Source organism: Carettochelys insculpta, chromosome 5 (assembly GCF_033958435.1).
Source record: "Carettochelys insculpta isolate YL-2023 chromosome 5, ASM3395843v1, whole genome shotgun sequence".
NCBI classification, from domain to species: domain Eukaryota; kingdom Metazoa; phylum Chordata; order Testudines; family Carettochelyidae; genus Carettochelys; species Carettochelys insculpta.
Genome location: NC_134141.1, coordinates 80,631,415 through 80,648,519, shown reverse-complemented (window position 1 = coordinate 80,648,519; position 17,105 = coordinate 80,631,415). Strand labels below are relative to the sequence as shown.

Below are 17,105 nucleotides of genomic sequence, written 5' to 3'. Positions count from 1 at the left end.
AAAATTCTGAGCATATAAAGTTTTACCTTTGTACAAATCTCACGGTCTCACCTTCCTCCAGTTGCTCACCACATTCAAAAGTGGCATTGCATGGCATTTAGCCAAGTCACCAGGATGCACAAAAAACACCCAAATACATGTTACTCTCAAATTGTCCATCAGTGTGTGAAGGATGTAACAGCTTTATTTTGAACTAAATACCAAATCGAATCAACAAATTTCTCTTTCTCAGGAACAGCTCAAAAAGTGGAGAAAACTTGTTAGAAGGTTTTAATATATACCAAAGCAATTCCTTTGCTGCTTCCTACATCGAAATGAATGGTCACACCAAACTATTTACTCTCTGGCTACATCTACACTACAGCATTCTGTCGACAGTAACATCTGTTGACGGAGTTGTGACAACAGAAACTTTGTCAACAGAACAAAAAGCAGTCAAGTAGCACTTTAAAGACTAGCAAAATAATTTATTAGGTGAGCTTTCGTGGGACAGACCCACTTCTTCAGACTATAGCCATACCAGAACAGACTCCATATTTAAGGCACAGAGAACGAAAAACAGTAATCAAGGAGGACAAATCAGAAAAAAATTATCAAGGGGAGCAAATCAGAGAGTGGAGAGGTAGGGGAGGGGAGGTCAAGAAGTAGCTTAAGCCAAGTATGCAGATGAGCCCCTGTAGTGACTCAGAAAATTCCCATCCCGGTTCAAACCATGTGTTAATGTGCTGAATTTGAATATAAAACACAGTTCGGCTGTTTCTCTTTGAATAGTGGTGCGAAAATTTTTTTTCAGTAACACGCATACTCTTAAGTCATTAACAGAATGGCCCATTCCATTAAAATGTTGACTAACTGGTTTGTGGATCTGGAGTGTTTTGATGTCTGTTTTGTGCCCATTAACCCTTTGTCTAAGGGAGTTAGAAGTCTGTCCAATATACAAAGCATCTGGGCATTGTTGGCACATGATGGCATATATGATGTTAGTAAAGGAGCATGAGAAAGTGCCCATGATTCTGTGAATAACCTGGTTAGGTCCAGTGATGGTATTTCCAGAGAAGATATGTGGACAAAGCTGGCAGCGGGCTTTGTTGCAAGGAAAGGTTCCAGGACTGGTATTCCTGGAGTATATAGACTGTGGCTGTTTGTGAGGAGCCTCGTAAGGTTGGGAGGTTGTCTGTAGGAGAGAACAGGCATGTCACCTAGGGCCTTCTGGTGTGTGGCTTCCTGATTAAGGATAGGTTGTAGGTCTTTAATAATTTGTTGCAGTGGTTTGAGTTGGGGGCTGTAGGTAATGACCAGTGGTGTTCTGTTTTGTTGATGAGCCCCTATAGTGACTCAGAAAATTCCCATCACAGTTGAAACCATGTATTCTGATTTGTCCTCCTTGATTACTGTTTTTTGTTCTCTGTGCCTTAAATATTGAGTCTGTTCTAGTATGGCTATTGTCTGAAGAAGTGGGTCTGTCCCACGAAAGCTCACCTAATAAATTATTTTGTTAGTCTTTAAAGTGCTACTTGACTGCTTTTTGTTTTGATAGTATATAGACTAGCATGGCTCCCTCTCTGTTACTATTTGTCAGCAGAGTGCATCTGTGCACAAAAGCAGATCAACAGAGCGATCTGCTCTGTTGACAGACAGCAGCCAGACTGCTCAGCCCTCTGTCAACAGAATAGCTGACTTGAAGCTCGGCATACAGGGCTGCCCGGTTAACCAGAAGCCCTCTGTGTTGGCAGAAGTGTCTAGATGCTACCTGAGTTCTGTGGAGAGAATTCTCCAGTGTAGACACAGCCTTTGTGTATTCATAGTATTCCAAGTGGGCTGCTTTGAAACTGTCTTTTCTGGGAGGAGATGAAACTTGGCTCATCAATTTGACAGTTCCAGATGGGGTATATGAGGAGAATAATGTCCCACATACTGGATTATAGCTTCATTCAGAGTCTCACACAAATTATCATTACAGCATTGTTGCCGCATCAATGCATCCAAGCACTAGGATTCCTAACTATTAGCTGCTGTAGCCTTACAAACCCCACATCCTTCACCTGAGGCATATTATCCCAAAAGTGTTGATTGAAATTAGCTTGGCTCATGAAGAGCCAGCACTTAGTAAATATTAAAGAGTAGGCACTGGAGTGTTGCCAAACACCCTGTCTTTAAACTCTCTGTCAGAATCATTTTCCAATTAAGTTTCTAGCCCTACAGCAGCCATTTGACCTCCCATGGTAGGTTGGGTTATTGTAGATGGAAGAGCATTATTTAGAGTTCCTCTTGTGAGGACCTTTGCCTGGGTGCTCTCAAGCTATACACCCAGACACCTCACAGAAACAAACAAATGTAGTTCCACCTTCCACCTTCATGCATGCAGTGAGTTCTCTGTTCACTTTGGCCTTTGGACATGAGAGTTCTCTCCTTCAGCTTCACTGTCCTACTGCTCTGTGCTGTTATAAGTTAGACTAATTGTTCCTGTTGTCTTGCAAGAAGCTGAATAACTTCATTCAAACTCCCCAGATTTCAACCTGACTGCTTTCATTTTGACTGGTAGGGTGAAGTACACCTGCTTTGGAATAGGTCAATTTCTCTTCCACCTAGTTGGTAATAGAACAATAGAAGTAGAATAATATTTAATAGTGCAAAGTGCAAAGTTATTCATTTGAGGGCTAAGAAGAAGAATATTTGCTATAAGCTGGGGATTTAGCATTTACAAGCAACAGGGAAGAAGAAAGACCTGGATGTATTGGTTGATCACAGGATGGCAGTGTGTTGTGGTTCTGAAAAAGGCTGAAGTTCAAGTCCACGTATACATCAGATGAGGCATTTCCAACAGAAGGAGGGAAGAATTAGTACAATTAAACTAGGCACTTGTGAGATCTCATCTGGGACACTGCAAGGAAGTCTGATCTCCCATGTTTGAGGAGACTCAAAGAAGTTGCCTTGTTTAGCCTAACCAAAGGTCAGTTGAGGTGAGATATCATTGCTCTGTAAAAACACAGTAGAGGGATAAATACCAGAGAGGGAATTATTTACATTGCTTACCAATGTGGATACAAGAACAAATGCATATAAACTGACTGTCAGTGACTTCAAGTTTGAAATTGGGCAAAAGCTTTCTAACCATCAGAGTGAAGTTCTGGAATAACCTTTCATGGGATTGGGATAGGGGAGGGCAAACACTAAATTTGCTTCAGGACTGAGCTTGGTAAGTTTATGGAGGAGATGATATTGTGGGACTGCTTACAATGGCATGTGTCCTGTTGGGCAGAGCTCTGAGTTACTACAGAGAATTCTTCCACAGGTTTCTGCCCAATTGGTCCTGCCCAAGTTCTCAGGGTCTAATTGGTCATCAGATTTAGGGTTGGGAAGACAGATTAGCAGATACCCTGCATTTTTTTCACCCTCTTCTGTAGCATGGGACATAGGTCACTTGCAGGTTTAAACTGGTGTAGGCGATGAATTCTCAGTAACTTGAAGTCTTTGAGCCGGGATTTGTGGATTTCAGTAACTCAGCCTGAGATTAAGGAGCTATTATAAGAAGGTGTGGGTGAGGTTCTGTGGCTTGCAATTTGCAGAACATCAGACTCCATGATTACAATGGCTCATTCTAACCTTAAAGTTTGAGTCTATTAACATGGCTTGCATTAGTTGTGTGTACAATAAGTCTGAATTTTCTTTTATTTTTCTGTTCTAGCTCTTTCTCAAGAGGCTAAACCCAGGACTAGCTGTTTCTTTAGTAGAACCTCTGTCTGTAGTACACTGATTGGCTCTCTTTACTCAAACACTGTCATCCTGTCTTTAAGTTTTAGATGAATGCCCTATCGGACTTTCAAGGACCTAGATTTGCTCCTTCAGCTTCATGTTTAAGGATACTTTGTCCACATAGACCTTTGTTAACCGAAAGGCACAGGTGACAAAGCTGGTTTTCGCTTATTACATAAAAAGCTGCCTTTCATCATTTCTCTCAAATATTATGCAGAAAATAATCTGGATAATAAATGTCTACTGACCCTCGATAATGCTCCCGGTCACCTTATCAATGTTGAAGACTATGGCAATAACTTTCCAGTGTTTTTCCCCCCCCAAATATCACTTCCATCCTTCAGTGAGTGGGTCAAGGTGTCATTGCTACATTTAAAGCTTACTGTCTGCATCAGATGGAGAAGACAAAACTACAATTAAGCGTTTGTGGAAGAAGTACAAAATCAAGATGTTTATAGAAAATATCACAACTGCATGGAATAAAATTACTCAAAGTATCCTGAATGGTGTTTGGAAAAAGCTGTTGCTGAATCAGGTTCATGATTTCCATGGTTTTGAGGGTGAAGTGAAAGACATTCAAATTCTATTGTGCAACTGGCAACTCAAGCAGGATTCACTAATTGACTAATGAAGAATTAATTCAGCTGGTTGCAGAAAGGTTATCAGAAAAACAGGAGGAAGAATGGTGTGAACCACAAAAAACGCTGGGCACTAAAACACTCTCAAAATTCATAGGTGCATTGGAGGCAGCTACATAAATTCTCAGCGACAACAACCCAAACATATAATGGAGTTCAGTATGCAAGTGACAAATTCATGATGTTGCTGTCACGAGTTGTACCACAGAAAAAAGAAGGCTGCAATACAAACTTTAGTTTCATCTCTTTTTCAACTTTAAACCTCATCACCATCAGCTAATCCTCAACTTCACAAGCTGAAGGTAAAACCCAATAAAGGAGGTTGAAATCACTATGGAGTTGTTTTTGATGATGATGCAGATGATCTCATGAAACTTGCATAAACACCTCCTTCTTCACCACTACCTAAGAACTGACTAGTTGTAATAAATGTCATTAAAAAGCAATAAAGTAGCTCTGTTCTTATTTTTATGATTGCATAGTGTGGTTAATATGTAGGAAAAATATTGGGTGATTTTTTTTGCAGGGGGAGTTGTGCACCACTCAGAATTTTTTACTTTGAAATTAAAGGGAATTTCATTTTTATTTTATGAATTTTCACCTTTCAAACAGTTTTCATGGAATTAATTACATTCGTAAATTGAGGGTTAGGTGTACAGTAATAGCTGTTTTACAAAGGAATGTATTGAGTACAAGGGTTTATATCTGAGAAGATCTTTAATCTTATTTACACATAAATTACCTTATCACTTGAACTGTGCTTTCTTTTTCTGATTTCTAACCAGTTTTGTCAGTTGCAGTAATTGACATGTCAGTTACATCTTGTATATGAATTTCTTTGTCTGTCTGCCTCTGTCTGTCTTAGCTGTTTTTCAAGGTGACCTGGGCAATTTTCTTCAGAACAGTCCTTTCTGTGCTCAAACTTGTGCCTTGTTAGCAAAATGCTAACAATGCTTATCCACATTTCTAATAAAAAAAATTGAAGACTGAGAAGTGGCACTCAGCAAGAACCGAAACAACCTATTAATTACAATGCACTGAATACTATAGGGAAACTTTAAGCGTGAGGAACTTTCAGAAAACAAGTTTTAGATTCAAGACCAAGTCCACTTGTACCACATACACTTTTCTCAGGGACAAACAGATATCTAGCTGCCTGCACTTTGGTGCTTAGCCAAAACTCATGATTTCATCTGTCTGAATGTAATTCATTTCTGAGCAGCTGTAACATACATTATAAAGACTTGTTGGTGTAGTTGAGCATTAAAATATAGTACAGCTTTTCAGTTGGTGGTTTGAACCTGAAGCTGTTCATTTTTGGCTTAAAACGTATGTCAGTAAAATATCAGGTATAAAACAGCCTATTTTTACTTATCTTAAGATAATTATCTGTCCCATTTATATTGGAAACATTTTCCTTGTGTTGTGAAATTAAATCCACTCTGAAAAAGAATTTCTGCCCATTGTGTGACCTTCAGATTAATTGATTAGGTGAATATTTCCTTTTCTTGGCTTTAACATTTCATTCAAACCAAATTTTCTTTTAATAAGATAACTTTAAACGTCTGTGCCAATTACATCCAATTACAAGTACTATGGTCTACTGTCAATTTGAAATTAAGTGCAGATGCAATAAGCTGCTAGCAATGGGTACGTTTGCTGTTCATCTTACTGCATAAGCTTCAGCAAGACTGCTGTGTGACGTTAAGCAGGATTTGCCTGTATATGTTCAGCAACATTTAGCATATTTACTGTTCACTCTTCTATGTTACACCGATGTAAACACAGAGGTGCACTGTGTCCTAAGTTAATTACAGAACACATATACAAAGCCATGGTCCCCACCCTGAAGCATTATTGGATATGGTTGAAAGAGTGATAGTAAACAGTGTGGTAGGGGAATAGCAGTCGGGCTGAGGGAAGGGCATGTGGAATATAACTGGTGCAGTAATACGCTTACCCTGATTCCGGTCGTTTGCTGTGTATGCAGGTCTTGCTTGTATGCAACTTCATTGTTATATGTATGCATTGATAAGGGAAGGAAATAATTTTAACAGCCAAGGTTGGGTGTGAGTAGATGCAATTAATATGGGTGATGGACGTATTCTGAACATATTGGCTGTGTCTAGACTAGCCCCCAACTTCGAAGGGGGCATGGCAATTAGGGTGTTGGGAGATTACTAATGAAGTGCTGCGGTACATATGCAGCACTTCATTAGGCTAAATTTCCCTTGGGGCAGCTTCGAAGTGTAAACTTCAAAGTGTGAAACTTTGAAGTGCTGGATTGCTTGTAGAAGTAAAGGGACTTGGAAGTAGCACAGGCACTTCAAAGTGCCCTTGGCTGACCCGCAGCTACATACAAGCCAGCGCTTTGAAGTTGCCATGAGGGAGATTTAACCTAATGAAGTGCTGTATATGCATTGCAGCACTTCATTAGTAATCTCTCAACACCCTAATTACCATGCCCCCTTCGAAGTTGGGGGCTAGTCTAGACACAGCCAGTATGAGTCAGCAGTAGTAATGCTACTGTTGGTTTATTACCATTTTACTATTAAGGTTAATTTCTGTAGCGTTGTTGTGACTAAGATTTAAGGTGTGATGTTGTCATGTGTTAGCTAAGGTATGCTAGTTAGCAGGTTTTCAAAGTCTAATATAAACAAGCCATATTAATTCCTTAAATATGTGCTAAGTTACTCAAGTTAAAGCATGGAGGAGGAGTGGCAGATCATATGTTTTAACTCAAATAGTGTAGTATGTGTTAAAGATTGTGTGCCTTGTCCATACTGGACTTTGAAAATGTGTTAGCATGCTAGCCTCAGACCCAAATGAGGCCTGTGACTCTCTTTTAATTAAATAAAGTGTTTGTTGTTTTCTGCTTGTAGTTGCTGATTCAGCAAAAAACACTTCATATATTTAACTTGAAGTGTGTGAATTATCCTGTTGGTTTCAATAAAACTAGTTGTGTTATTGAATGTAAGCATGTGCTTAGGTTCTATGCTGAATCGGAACCGTGGTTTTGAGAAAAGTTGTGGAAAAAAAACTGAGCCACATGTCAGTTGAAGATTAAATTAGCAGAAGGCAGTAAAAACCACAGTCAGGTTTTCTTCATTTGTGTGTTTCATTTTTGTAAGGAAAGGACAACGATTTTGAGAGGCATAAAGAAATGCGATCGATTACATAGTTTTATGTAAAAAATTTCCAGTGTTCATTCTCACTCATGGTTTTCATTCACATACAAATGAACTATTCTGAAAATAAACAGAAGGATAACAGCTGGGGAAAGTTACCTTGACATCAGTCCTCTCAGTCACCACCTTGTTGTTTGTTGCATTTGGTGCTTTTCAGTTGAAAACCATGTTGTTCTGGATAGCATGGTCTTAAAAATGAAAGATGATTAAAGTCTTTAGCTTTAAGAAGTATGCATGTTAAATCAAAGTGTGCTGTGGATTGATGAAGACTTGCAGAAAAATGTGTGCACATCAGATGTGTATATATAATAATACCACCCATGGAGGTGATTCTTTGCATGCATACTTTAAACAATCAGATAGCTGATGGAGCTGAGGGGGAGGAATTATCTTTTAGTAGTTGACCTAAAATGAATGGACAAATATTAAGTACAGTCAAAATGAAATAAATCACCTTTTAATTGTTCCAAAAATGTTGTTGAAATCAGCTCTCAATGTAATACTCTGACCGGGGCTAATGCAGATTTTTATCCTGCACAGGGCATTGGTGAGAATGATTACGGAATACTGCATCTGGTTCTGGTGTCCATATTTTAAAAGGATGTTAAAAAATGGAAAAAGGGCTCATAAAACGCAGAGGCAAAAAAATTACTGGAATGCTGGAAAAAACACTTTACAGCGAGAGATTTAAAGAGCTCAATGTGTTTGGCTTATCCAAAACCAAAACCAAAACAAACCAAAACAAAAAAACACAGATAATTTGATTACATGGCTGGGGGATGGGGGGACCCACAGCCTTGGAGCTGAGCCAGGCACGGAGTCCCTGGCCAATGGGTGGGGAAACCTCCAGCCCCATGGCTGGCTCAGCTTCAGCCACAGGGTCCCTGGCCAAGGGATGGGGAGACCCACAACCTTGCCTGGCCCCACCATGCACTTCCCCCCACTCCAACCAGTCCCAACACTCCCCCAGCCTGCAGCTCCCCACCTAGCCCTGTTCCAACACCCACCCTGTACCATCCCACCACACCCCCACCTCCAGTTTCTAGTCCTGCAGCCTGGAGGACCGAGCCGCCACCTCCTCCAGTAGAACCGCCACCGGGTTTTAACCCTCCCTCCCGCTCATGGCCCCAAACTGCCCCCAGCCTTTAACCCTCCACAACCCCCCCACCCCCAACCCAAGGTTCACTTGCCTTGCCAAAGCAGCACCACATGCTGCTGCTCCTTCCCTGAGTTTGGAGCGCTAGGAACCAATCAGAAACTTTTACATGTATTTTAATGGTAATTTAATGTCCCTCTTATGAGTTTTCACCTATGAGTGGGAAGTTGGGAACCAATTGTGCTTGCATAGCGAGGGATGAGTATATCTCTAAAAGACACGATTATGCAGGAGTCTCAGTATGAGTCTTAATGCCTTGCTGCAGTATTAGCAAAACTCCCTTGATTCTAAATGTTTTTGTCCCTTGGAGGCAGAGTTAGCAGGGTGGTATGTAACCCAGGCTCAGTATTGGCCATTGCACATCAAATTCTATTGAGCAGAAGTGCTGCTTTTTCTGATAATTCCAGTCTATCCTTCTTGAGCATGGTTAGCAAAATAGCTCCTTCTCGGAGGTTAAGCCTAGTAGCTAGCTATGCTTGAGAACACCACCTCCCCACCACGAGCTAGGTGTGTGTTATCGCGTTTTATAGATAGGGATTCTGAGAGACAGGTAAGATCAATATCTTATGTAAAACCACACAGCAAGTAAATGGCAGAACCGGGATTAGAATGAATGAGTCTTGGCTTCAAGTCCTTTGCTAAAATCTTGGTAGCTAACTGATATCTGTCTGTCTAGCTTTTGTATGGCTCCCTCTAACATGTTAATTAAGCAAATGCTACTAGCAAAGAGATAGGCACAGAACTTGGAAATTATTTGATCACATTGTCTTTTTGGGCATTCTGTCAGTCTTGACTCTTTTTCTTTTCACTTTGGCAGCTGCGTCAAGGAGGGATTCCTTTCTCAACAGCCCGGATGTCACTGATGTTGCACCAAGCAGAAAACGGAGACAAAGGATACAAAAACCTGCTGGGCTGGAACCTAAGATGGCTACATATGAGACCCACCTACAAGCAGAGGAGAAGTAAGGGAGATTTTATGTCCCATTTTGTTCAACTAATGACATAATATTGTCTGTCTGTCTCCCCTTCTCTCTTTGAATGATAGAGGTTCCCTTTTCTTCTTGCATTTGTTGCGCAGCACTAAGATCATAAATGCCTGATTTCTATCATCTTGCACTTTATGCGGTCATTTACACCTTTGAAAAACGCATGTAAAATTGCTGCGAGTCTGATTTGGTAACCTTTTATGTCTACTTTGCGCAAGAGAAAATGAGACAAGGATTAATGGAGGGGACAGTCAGGCCTAAAGGGTTATCAAATTTGATGAATATTGAGAGTCAGACTTTCAGGGAGCCATCGAAAAAGGCTGTCACTTGGTCAAGCGAAGAGAATAAGCCTAAAACTTAATCTGTGAATTACCATGTTTCCATGAGAGAGGAAAAAGTGTGTTAGCAAAAGGATTTAATTAAGATCGGGGACAGGGACAAACTGACGCTTTCGAAAAAGTAGCATGCATCTGTGTTTATTATAGTATCACATGTTGAGGAGGGATGGAGGCACTGGATTACATAAAAATCAGCAATAAATACAATATTTTGTATAAGTGACTGAAAATTTTTCCAACTTTTTAAAAACTATTGTTTATAATTCAACCTGGACAAACCAGAGAAATGGTCTGAGGTAAACAGGATGAAGTTTAATAAGGACAAAGGCAAAGTATGCCACTTAGGAAGAAACAATCAGCTTCATACATATAGAATGGGAAGCAAGTGTCTAGGAAGGAGTACTGCAGAAAGAGTTTTAGGGGTCATAGTGGACCACAAGCAAAATATGAGTCAACAGTGTGATGCTGTCGCAAAAAGAGCAAGCCTGATTCTGGGATGCGTTAACAGGATTGTTGTGAGCAACACATGAGGAGTCATTCTTCTGCTTTACTAAGTGCTCATTAGGCCTCAATTGGAGTACTGTATCCAGTTCTGGGTACCACATTTCAAGAAAGATGTGGAGAAATTGGAGAAGTTCCAGAGAAGACCAACAAGAATGATTGAAGGTCTAGAGAACATGAGCTATTTTTGAACTGGGCTTGTTTAGTTTAGAAAAGAGAAGACTTAGAGGGGACATGATAGCAGTTTTCAAGTACCTCAAAGAGGGTTACAAGGAAGAGTGATAAAAAATGTTCTCCTTGGCCTCTGAGGATAAAACAAGGAGCAATGGTCTTAAACTGCAGCAAGGGAGTTTTAGATTAGACATTAGGAAAAACTTCCTAACTGTCAGGGTGGTTAAACGCTGGAATAAATTACCTAGGCAGGTTGTGCAATCTCCATCGCTGGAGATATTTAAGAGCAGGTTAGGTAGACTCTTATCAGGGATGGTCTAGATGGTGTTTGGTCCTGCCAAGAGGGAGAGAACTGGACTTGATGACCTCTTGAGGTCCCTTTCAGTTTTAGTGTTCTATGATTCTCCTGTGTCTGCACTTCCTGGTTCCACCCCCATCTCTCCCACCTCCTCCTCTTAGATTCATAGGCTACATCTAGAAATGAAGCATCTGTCTACAGAAGTTACTGTCAGAAGAGATGAACATAACACTAGGGCTCCAAGCTCTTCTGTACTGATAGGAAGAAACTAAGGTAACTAGTGGTGATTCTGAAACAAAGCAAAATTAAAATTAATAGAATTTTAATAAACCAGGAAAAGTTTATAAATCATACTGATCTTTCTTTGACAAAGTGATCATCAGTGAAAAATAATTCATGCTTTAAGGTATTTCACATTCTGTAATATAAACAGTTTTTATGTTTCCTTAAATACTGGTACTGAGTTCTGGAAATATTTCACATTATGTTTAGAAGATGAAATTGTATATGGAACTTACCTCAGGGATTCCAAAAATAATTGTAGTTGTTTGCTTCAAAAAACTGGTCGTCTTTTGAGCTGTATGGTAAATGAGTTTTGAAAATATTATTTTTCTCCTTGTGTCACAGTTAATAAATTATGAACTGTCTCATAGATACGAAAACAAATATATTTCAGTCATTTCCTATTATTAAAACAATTTTTAAAGCCCCCAGAAAATATCTTATCTTGATGTAGAGAGCCATGGCTTGATGCCAACAAGCTTGTTTAAATTTAGAGTCCTGTTTCATTAGGGAAAATATTATTTTCAATGGCCATTTTGACCAAAGCCAAATTCTGCTGTTCTGCTCTTTTTAAGTTCTCAGTATGCAGGCTGATAATTTTGGTGGTCAGTTGAAGGTAATTGTGGTAGCCAAAGCTGGTGTGACCTTGTAACAGATTGGTTGCATCTGGTTGAAACATCCTACCTTGCTGGCAGGTGTTGATCCTTCTGAGAAAGGTTGAAGTAGTTCTAGCCACTCCCTCTTGCAGGTGATTGGATATAAAGAAGGGAAAAGTAGTGCTCTGGGGAAAAGAATATCTAGGGTTTGGTCTGAGCAGTCCTGAGGGGAAGAACACTAGAAAAGTGAAGATTGGGGAGAAGTTTTGAGATTGGCATTTATTCATAATTTCTTAGTTAATAATAAATACAAATCTCTGACAGAGAAGATTTTGGAATTTACATAATTTGCATAAGAAGTTTGTAGAGCAAATTAGGATAGACATCTGGTCTTTGATTTCCATGGATCTGTGTCAGTAGTTTTCTTGTGTGTTGTGTGACAAGTAATATTCCAATTCATTCCTTTTCATTTACTCACTCACTACATGCTTAGTCCTGTATGGTGCTAAGCACCTTTTGAGGTTTCATTTTGAGCTGATGATACTTGGCATCTTGTAGGAACATAACCCAAATTGGCATCAAATTGTTATTTCAGACTGCCATGGGAATGTTTTATTTTTGCAACAAAATGCATTTTAAAAAATAACTGCCTCCAAATTCCATCACCTTTTGATGTACCATCATAAATATTGAAGATGTTCAGATTTGAGGAGGATAACATAACATTAGGACTGCAGATGTTTGGCATAGAAGCTGTGATGTCAGCCTCAAATGTGTGATTTTCTCCTAACTTCACAGAGCTGAAAGATTCTGGCACTGTTACATATGTAAATGTTTAATTTGTTTTCCCATCCATCCCAATCCCTCAATACTCTCAGTACACTAAAACTTACTTTTAGTGATCTTTTCCATTTGCTAGTTATGATGATCACATAAATTCACGTTTTGTGTTTCACAGCCAATTAATGAGTAGCTACATGCCAAATCAAGTGCTTTGTATTGCATTTTAATATTCCTAGTATAGGACAGTTGGTCCAGGAAAAATCCTGAATCAAAATAAAAAATACATGTTTGAGTGACCAAGTGAAAAGATAAACGGATATTTGTGACTCCACATTTATCATTAATCAGTGAACAGTATTTTTCGTTCCAGCTCCTCTGCTTAATCCATCATTTTCCCCCAATACAGTATTTCCTATATGGTGCTTTGTGGAACCCCGAGGTTCCCCAAAGTGAAAATAAGGGTTTTGCAAGAAAATGATCAGGGGTCAAACACTGCCCTAATATATATAAAAAGCAAACAAAAGCGAACAAAAAGAGTAAATTTTGGTTCTTCTTTATTCATATAAAACCTGTTGATTACTGTGAATTCAGAATGGGAGCCATGAAATAGGGTTTTTTTGAAGCAAAATATGGTAAACTCTTTTATATCTGGCAGCCCTGAGACTGGAAAGTTGCCAGATCTTCCAATACTCTGGGTAATAGAGAGGTGTACTTAGCAATACATAACACTCATGAAAATCAAGATTAGATATTAACAAACAAAAATGTATGCAGAATACTTACCAACAACAGGATATCATACACTGTAAACAACAGGGTATTGTATACTGTAAACTTATACTGTATTTGCTGTATTTGTTTGTATTTACTTTCACTATACTGTACTTATGGAAAACATAACTAAAATTTACTTATGGTTAAAATGCTGGTTATATGAGAGTTCCAGATGATAGAATGTCAGCTATGAAAGAGTTTACTGTAATCCAAATCTCAAAACTTTGAAAATATAGGATGAGGAAATATCTAAATTTTTAGAAATAGTTGGTTAAAAATATCTTAGTTGGTCTTACTGTGAGCTCCTCATATTTTTTTTTAAATTTTATTAAATATAGGGTGCTTTTTTATAGTGAAATCAGTATGGCTCGTTTCACAAACCAATTTCAATCCAACAGAAATTGACCCTACAACCAGTCAATTGCCTGATATTCACAAATGGGTAGCAATGTAAAATGAAAGCATTGTGGGTCTGCCATCCATATTAGGGTTCTGGATTCTGAGACTGGTCATAGGGTAACAATTCAGACCTCTGGAATGAAAAGATGTTTTTAAACCTGAACAAGGAAACTGAAAAGAAGCAGCTAAACAGGAAGAAAAGGTGTCAGTGACATGGAAATTAGTACAAAACAGATAGCACCTTTAAAGCATATGTCTGACATATTTTAATGTATAGTATAGCATATGTATAATGTATATATTTAATGTATAGTATAACCAACCAATAAAGTGATGCTATTAAAGAGAACTGAAAATGTGAAAGAGACTAGAAGAAAATAGTGTTGGCTGTAGAAATGTCATCTGCAACAGCTGAGATGAAGTTTGTGACCCCAGATTCACTTCAATGTACAATATAATGATGTGCTGCAATAGTTGTTTAATGGGCAATAAATATATGGATAGTCAGCTAAGTATTAGATTTTTACATCTACTAGATCAGCAGATCTGAACCTTTCCAGATTACTCTATGGCTTTCTGCGGTCTGATTTGTTTTGCATCTCCCAAGCATCAACTCACCTAAAACTACTTGCTTACAAAACCAGGCATGAAAAAAGTGACACAGCACACCGTTACTGAATAATTGTTTTACTTCTAATTTTTACCATGTAGTTATAAAATAAATCTATTGGGCGATAAGTATTGTACTTGCATTTCAGTGTGATACTTGAACGTGTTTTCCGCTTGTGAGCCTCACACTGGGAGGCAGTGAAGAGGCAGTAACAATTTTTCTACACATTAAGTCTGTGTCTACACAAGAGAGGTTACAGTGGCACAACTGTACCAAAACTCTCCTGTAGCTGCTCTGTGCCAATAGGAGAGCTCTCCACTTAACATAAAGATGGTTGTTCCACAAACATAGGGCTGTCCACACTGGAACATCTGTTGACGTAACTTAAGTTGCTTAGAGGGGGGATTTTTCACACATCTGAGTGTCATAAGTTATACCAAAAAGTAATAGTGTGGACATAGCCTGAGTATATTCCTTCTCTCAGGGCTGACATTAGGGGCAGGCAAGTTAGGTAGTTGCTCAGGACCATATGCCACAGGGCACCCTGTGAAGAAGCTAAATTGCTTGAGATTTAGCTTGGATATTGGATTCTGAAAAAGTGTTTTGTTGGGGATCCCTGATGAGTATAGGTTATAATTATTTGATGATACCTCATATAAGTTCAAGGACTGAGGTGATAGGTGACAATTAGAAATGCGTTCTTGGAGAGATTATTTTTCTTTTCTGTGTTGAAGCAGGTTCTCTCAGGATACTTGAGTGGCCCATTCCATGATGTGATCTGCTTCTCTGATGGAGTGTCCTTGTTTGGTTAAGGATGTTTTAAATGTGTTAAGGTGTATATCCCAGACTTGCTCCCCATTTCTTGGTGTGTTTGGGGTGGTTACTGAATCTATAAAGGGAAGTGTGGTGATGTGTAAATTTTTTGTAGATGCAGGATTGCATTGTTGAAGCTGATCAATTTGTCCATGAAGTTGATACTGATGTGGGAGCATTCGAGAAAGTGTTTGGATGGATTGTTGAAGTTGTGGAAATCTGTGAGAAAGCTAGATCCTCTCTCTAGAGGACGAAAACATCATTGCTATATCGTAGGTTTTTTTGACACGATAACGAGACTCGTAGATAAGGGAGAAGCAGTGGATGTGGTATACCTAGACTTTAGTAAATCATTTGATACGGTCTCGCATAATATTCTTATCAACAAACTAGGCAAGTCCAACTTAAATCGCGCTGCAATAAGGTGGGTGCATAACTGGCTGGCTAATCGCACCCAGAGAGTAGTTGTTAACGGTGCTCAATCCAGCTGGAAAAGCATAACAAGTGGGGTTCCGCAGGGGTCTGTTTTGGGACCAGTTCTGTTCAATATCTTCATTAATGATTTGGATATTGGCATAGAAAGTACGCTTATTAAGTTTGCAGATGATACCAAGCTGGGAGGGGTTGCAACTACCTTGGAGGATAGGGTCATAATTCAGAATGATCTAGATAAATCAGAGAAATGGTCTGAAGTAAACAAGATGAAGTTTAATAAAGATAAATGTAAGGTGCTGCACTTAGGAAGGAATAATCTGTTTTACACATACAGAATGGGAAAAAACTGTCTAGGAAGGAGTACAGCAGAAAGGGACCTAGGGGTTCTAGTAGATCACAAGTTAAATATGAGTCAACAGTGTGATGCTGTTGCAAAAAAAGCAAACATGATTCTGGGATGCATTAGCAGGTGTGTTGTGAACAAGACACGAGAAATCATTCTACCGCTCTACTCTGCGCTGGTTAGACCTCAGCTGGAATATTGTGTCCAGTTCTGGGCACCCCAATTCAAGAAAGATGTGGAGAAATTAGAGAAGGTCCAGAGAAGAACAACTAGAATGATAAAAGGTCTGGAGAACATGACTTATGAAGAAAGGCTGAAAGAATTGGGCTTGTTTAGCTTGGAAAAAAGAAGATTGAGGGGGGACATGATAGCGGTTTTCAGATGTCTTAAAGGGTGTCATAAGGAGGAGGGAGAAAACTTGTTCTTCTTGGCCTCTGAGGAGAGAACAAGAGGCAATGGACTTAAACTGCAGCAAGGGAAGTTTAGGTTGGACATTAGGTAAAAGTTCCTAACTGTCGGGGTGGTCAAGTACTGGAATAAGTTGCCAAGGGAGGTTGTGGAATCTCCCTCGCTGGAGATATTTAAGAACAGATTAGATAGATGTCTATCAGGCATGGTGTAGATAGTGGTCGGTCCTGCCGTCGGGGCAGGGGACTGGACTCGATGGCCTCTCGAGGCCCCTTCCGGTCCTAGTGTTCTATGATTCTGTGATACTTCTCTGATGCTTTTGTCCAGAAATTTTTCCTCAGGGTGGCCCATTAAAAGATTGGTGTGTAGGAGAACCAATAAGTATCTAGGGCGGTTCCCATATTTTGGACAAATTGTTTGTTGTTGAATGTAAAATTGTTATGGGTAAGGATGAAAAGGATGAATTTGATTAAATGTTTGGAATGGGTATCTGACTGTTGTCCATTGTTTTATAGGTATGTGAGGCAAGCAGCACTGCCATCATGAGAGATGTTGATGTATAGAGAGGTGACATCTATGGTAGTAAGCATGATGTTGTGAGGGAGATTGTTAATGGTGCATAATTTTTGGAAC

General features: G+C 39.3%; 1 protein-coding gene across 3 annotated transcripts in view; it reads left to right on the top strand.

The window, feature by feature from the left end:
* Positions 1–17,105, top strand: part of XRCC4 (X-ray repair cross complementing 4) — a 267,010-nt gene that overhangs the window by 164,620 nt on the left and 85,285 nt on the right. For all 3 annotated transcript variants that reach the window (XR_012645755.1, XM_074995369.1, XM_074995368.1), the window contains exon 7: positions 9,553–9,697. Coding sequence is in view for 2 of the 3 variants with exons in the window: in XM_074995369.1 (XP_074851470.1) it covers positions 9,553–9,697 (145 nt within the window). In the remaining variant the exon portion in view is untranslated. The remainder of the gene's footprint in view (positions 1–9,552; positions 9,698–17,105) is intronic.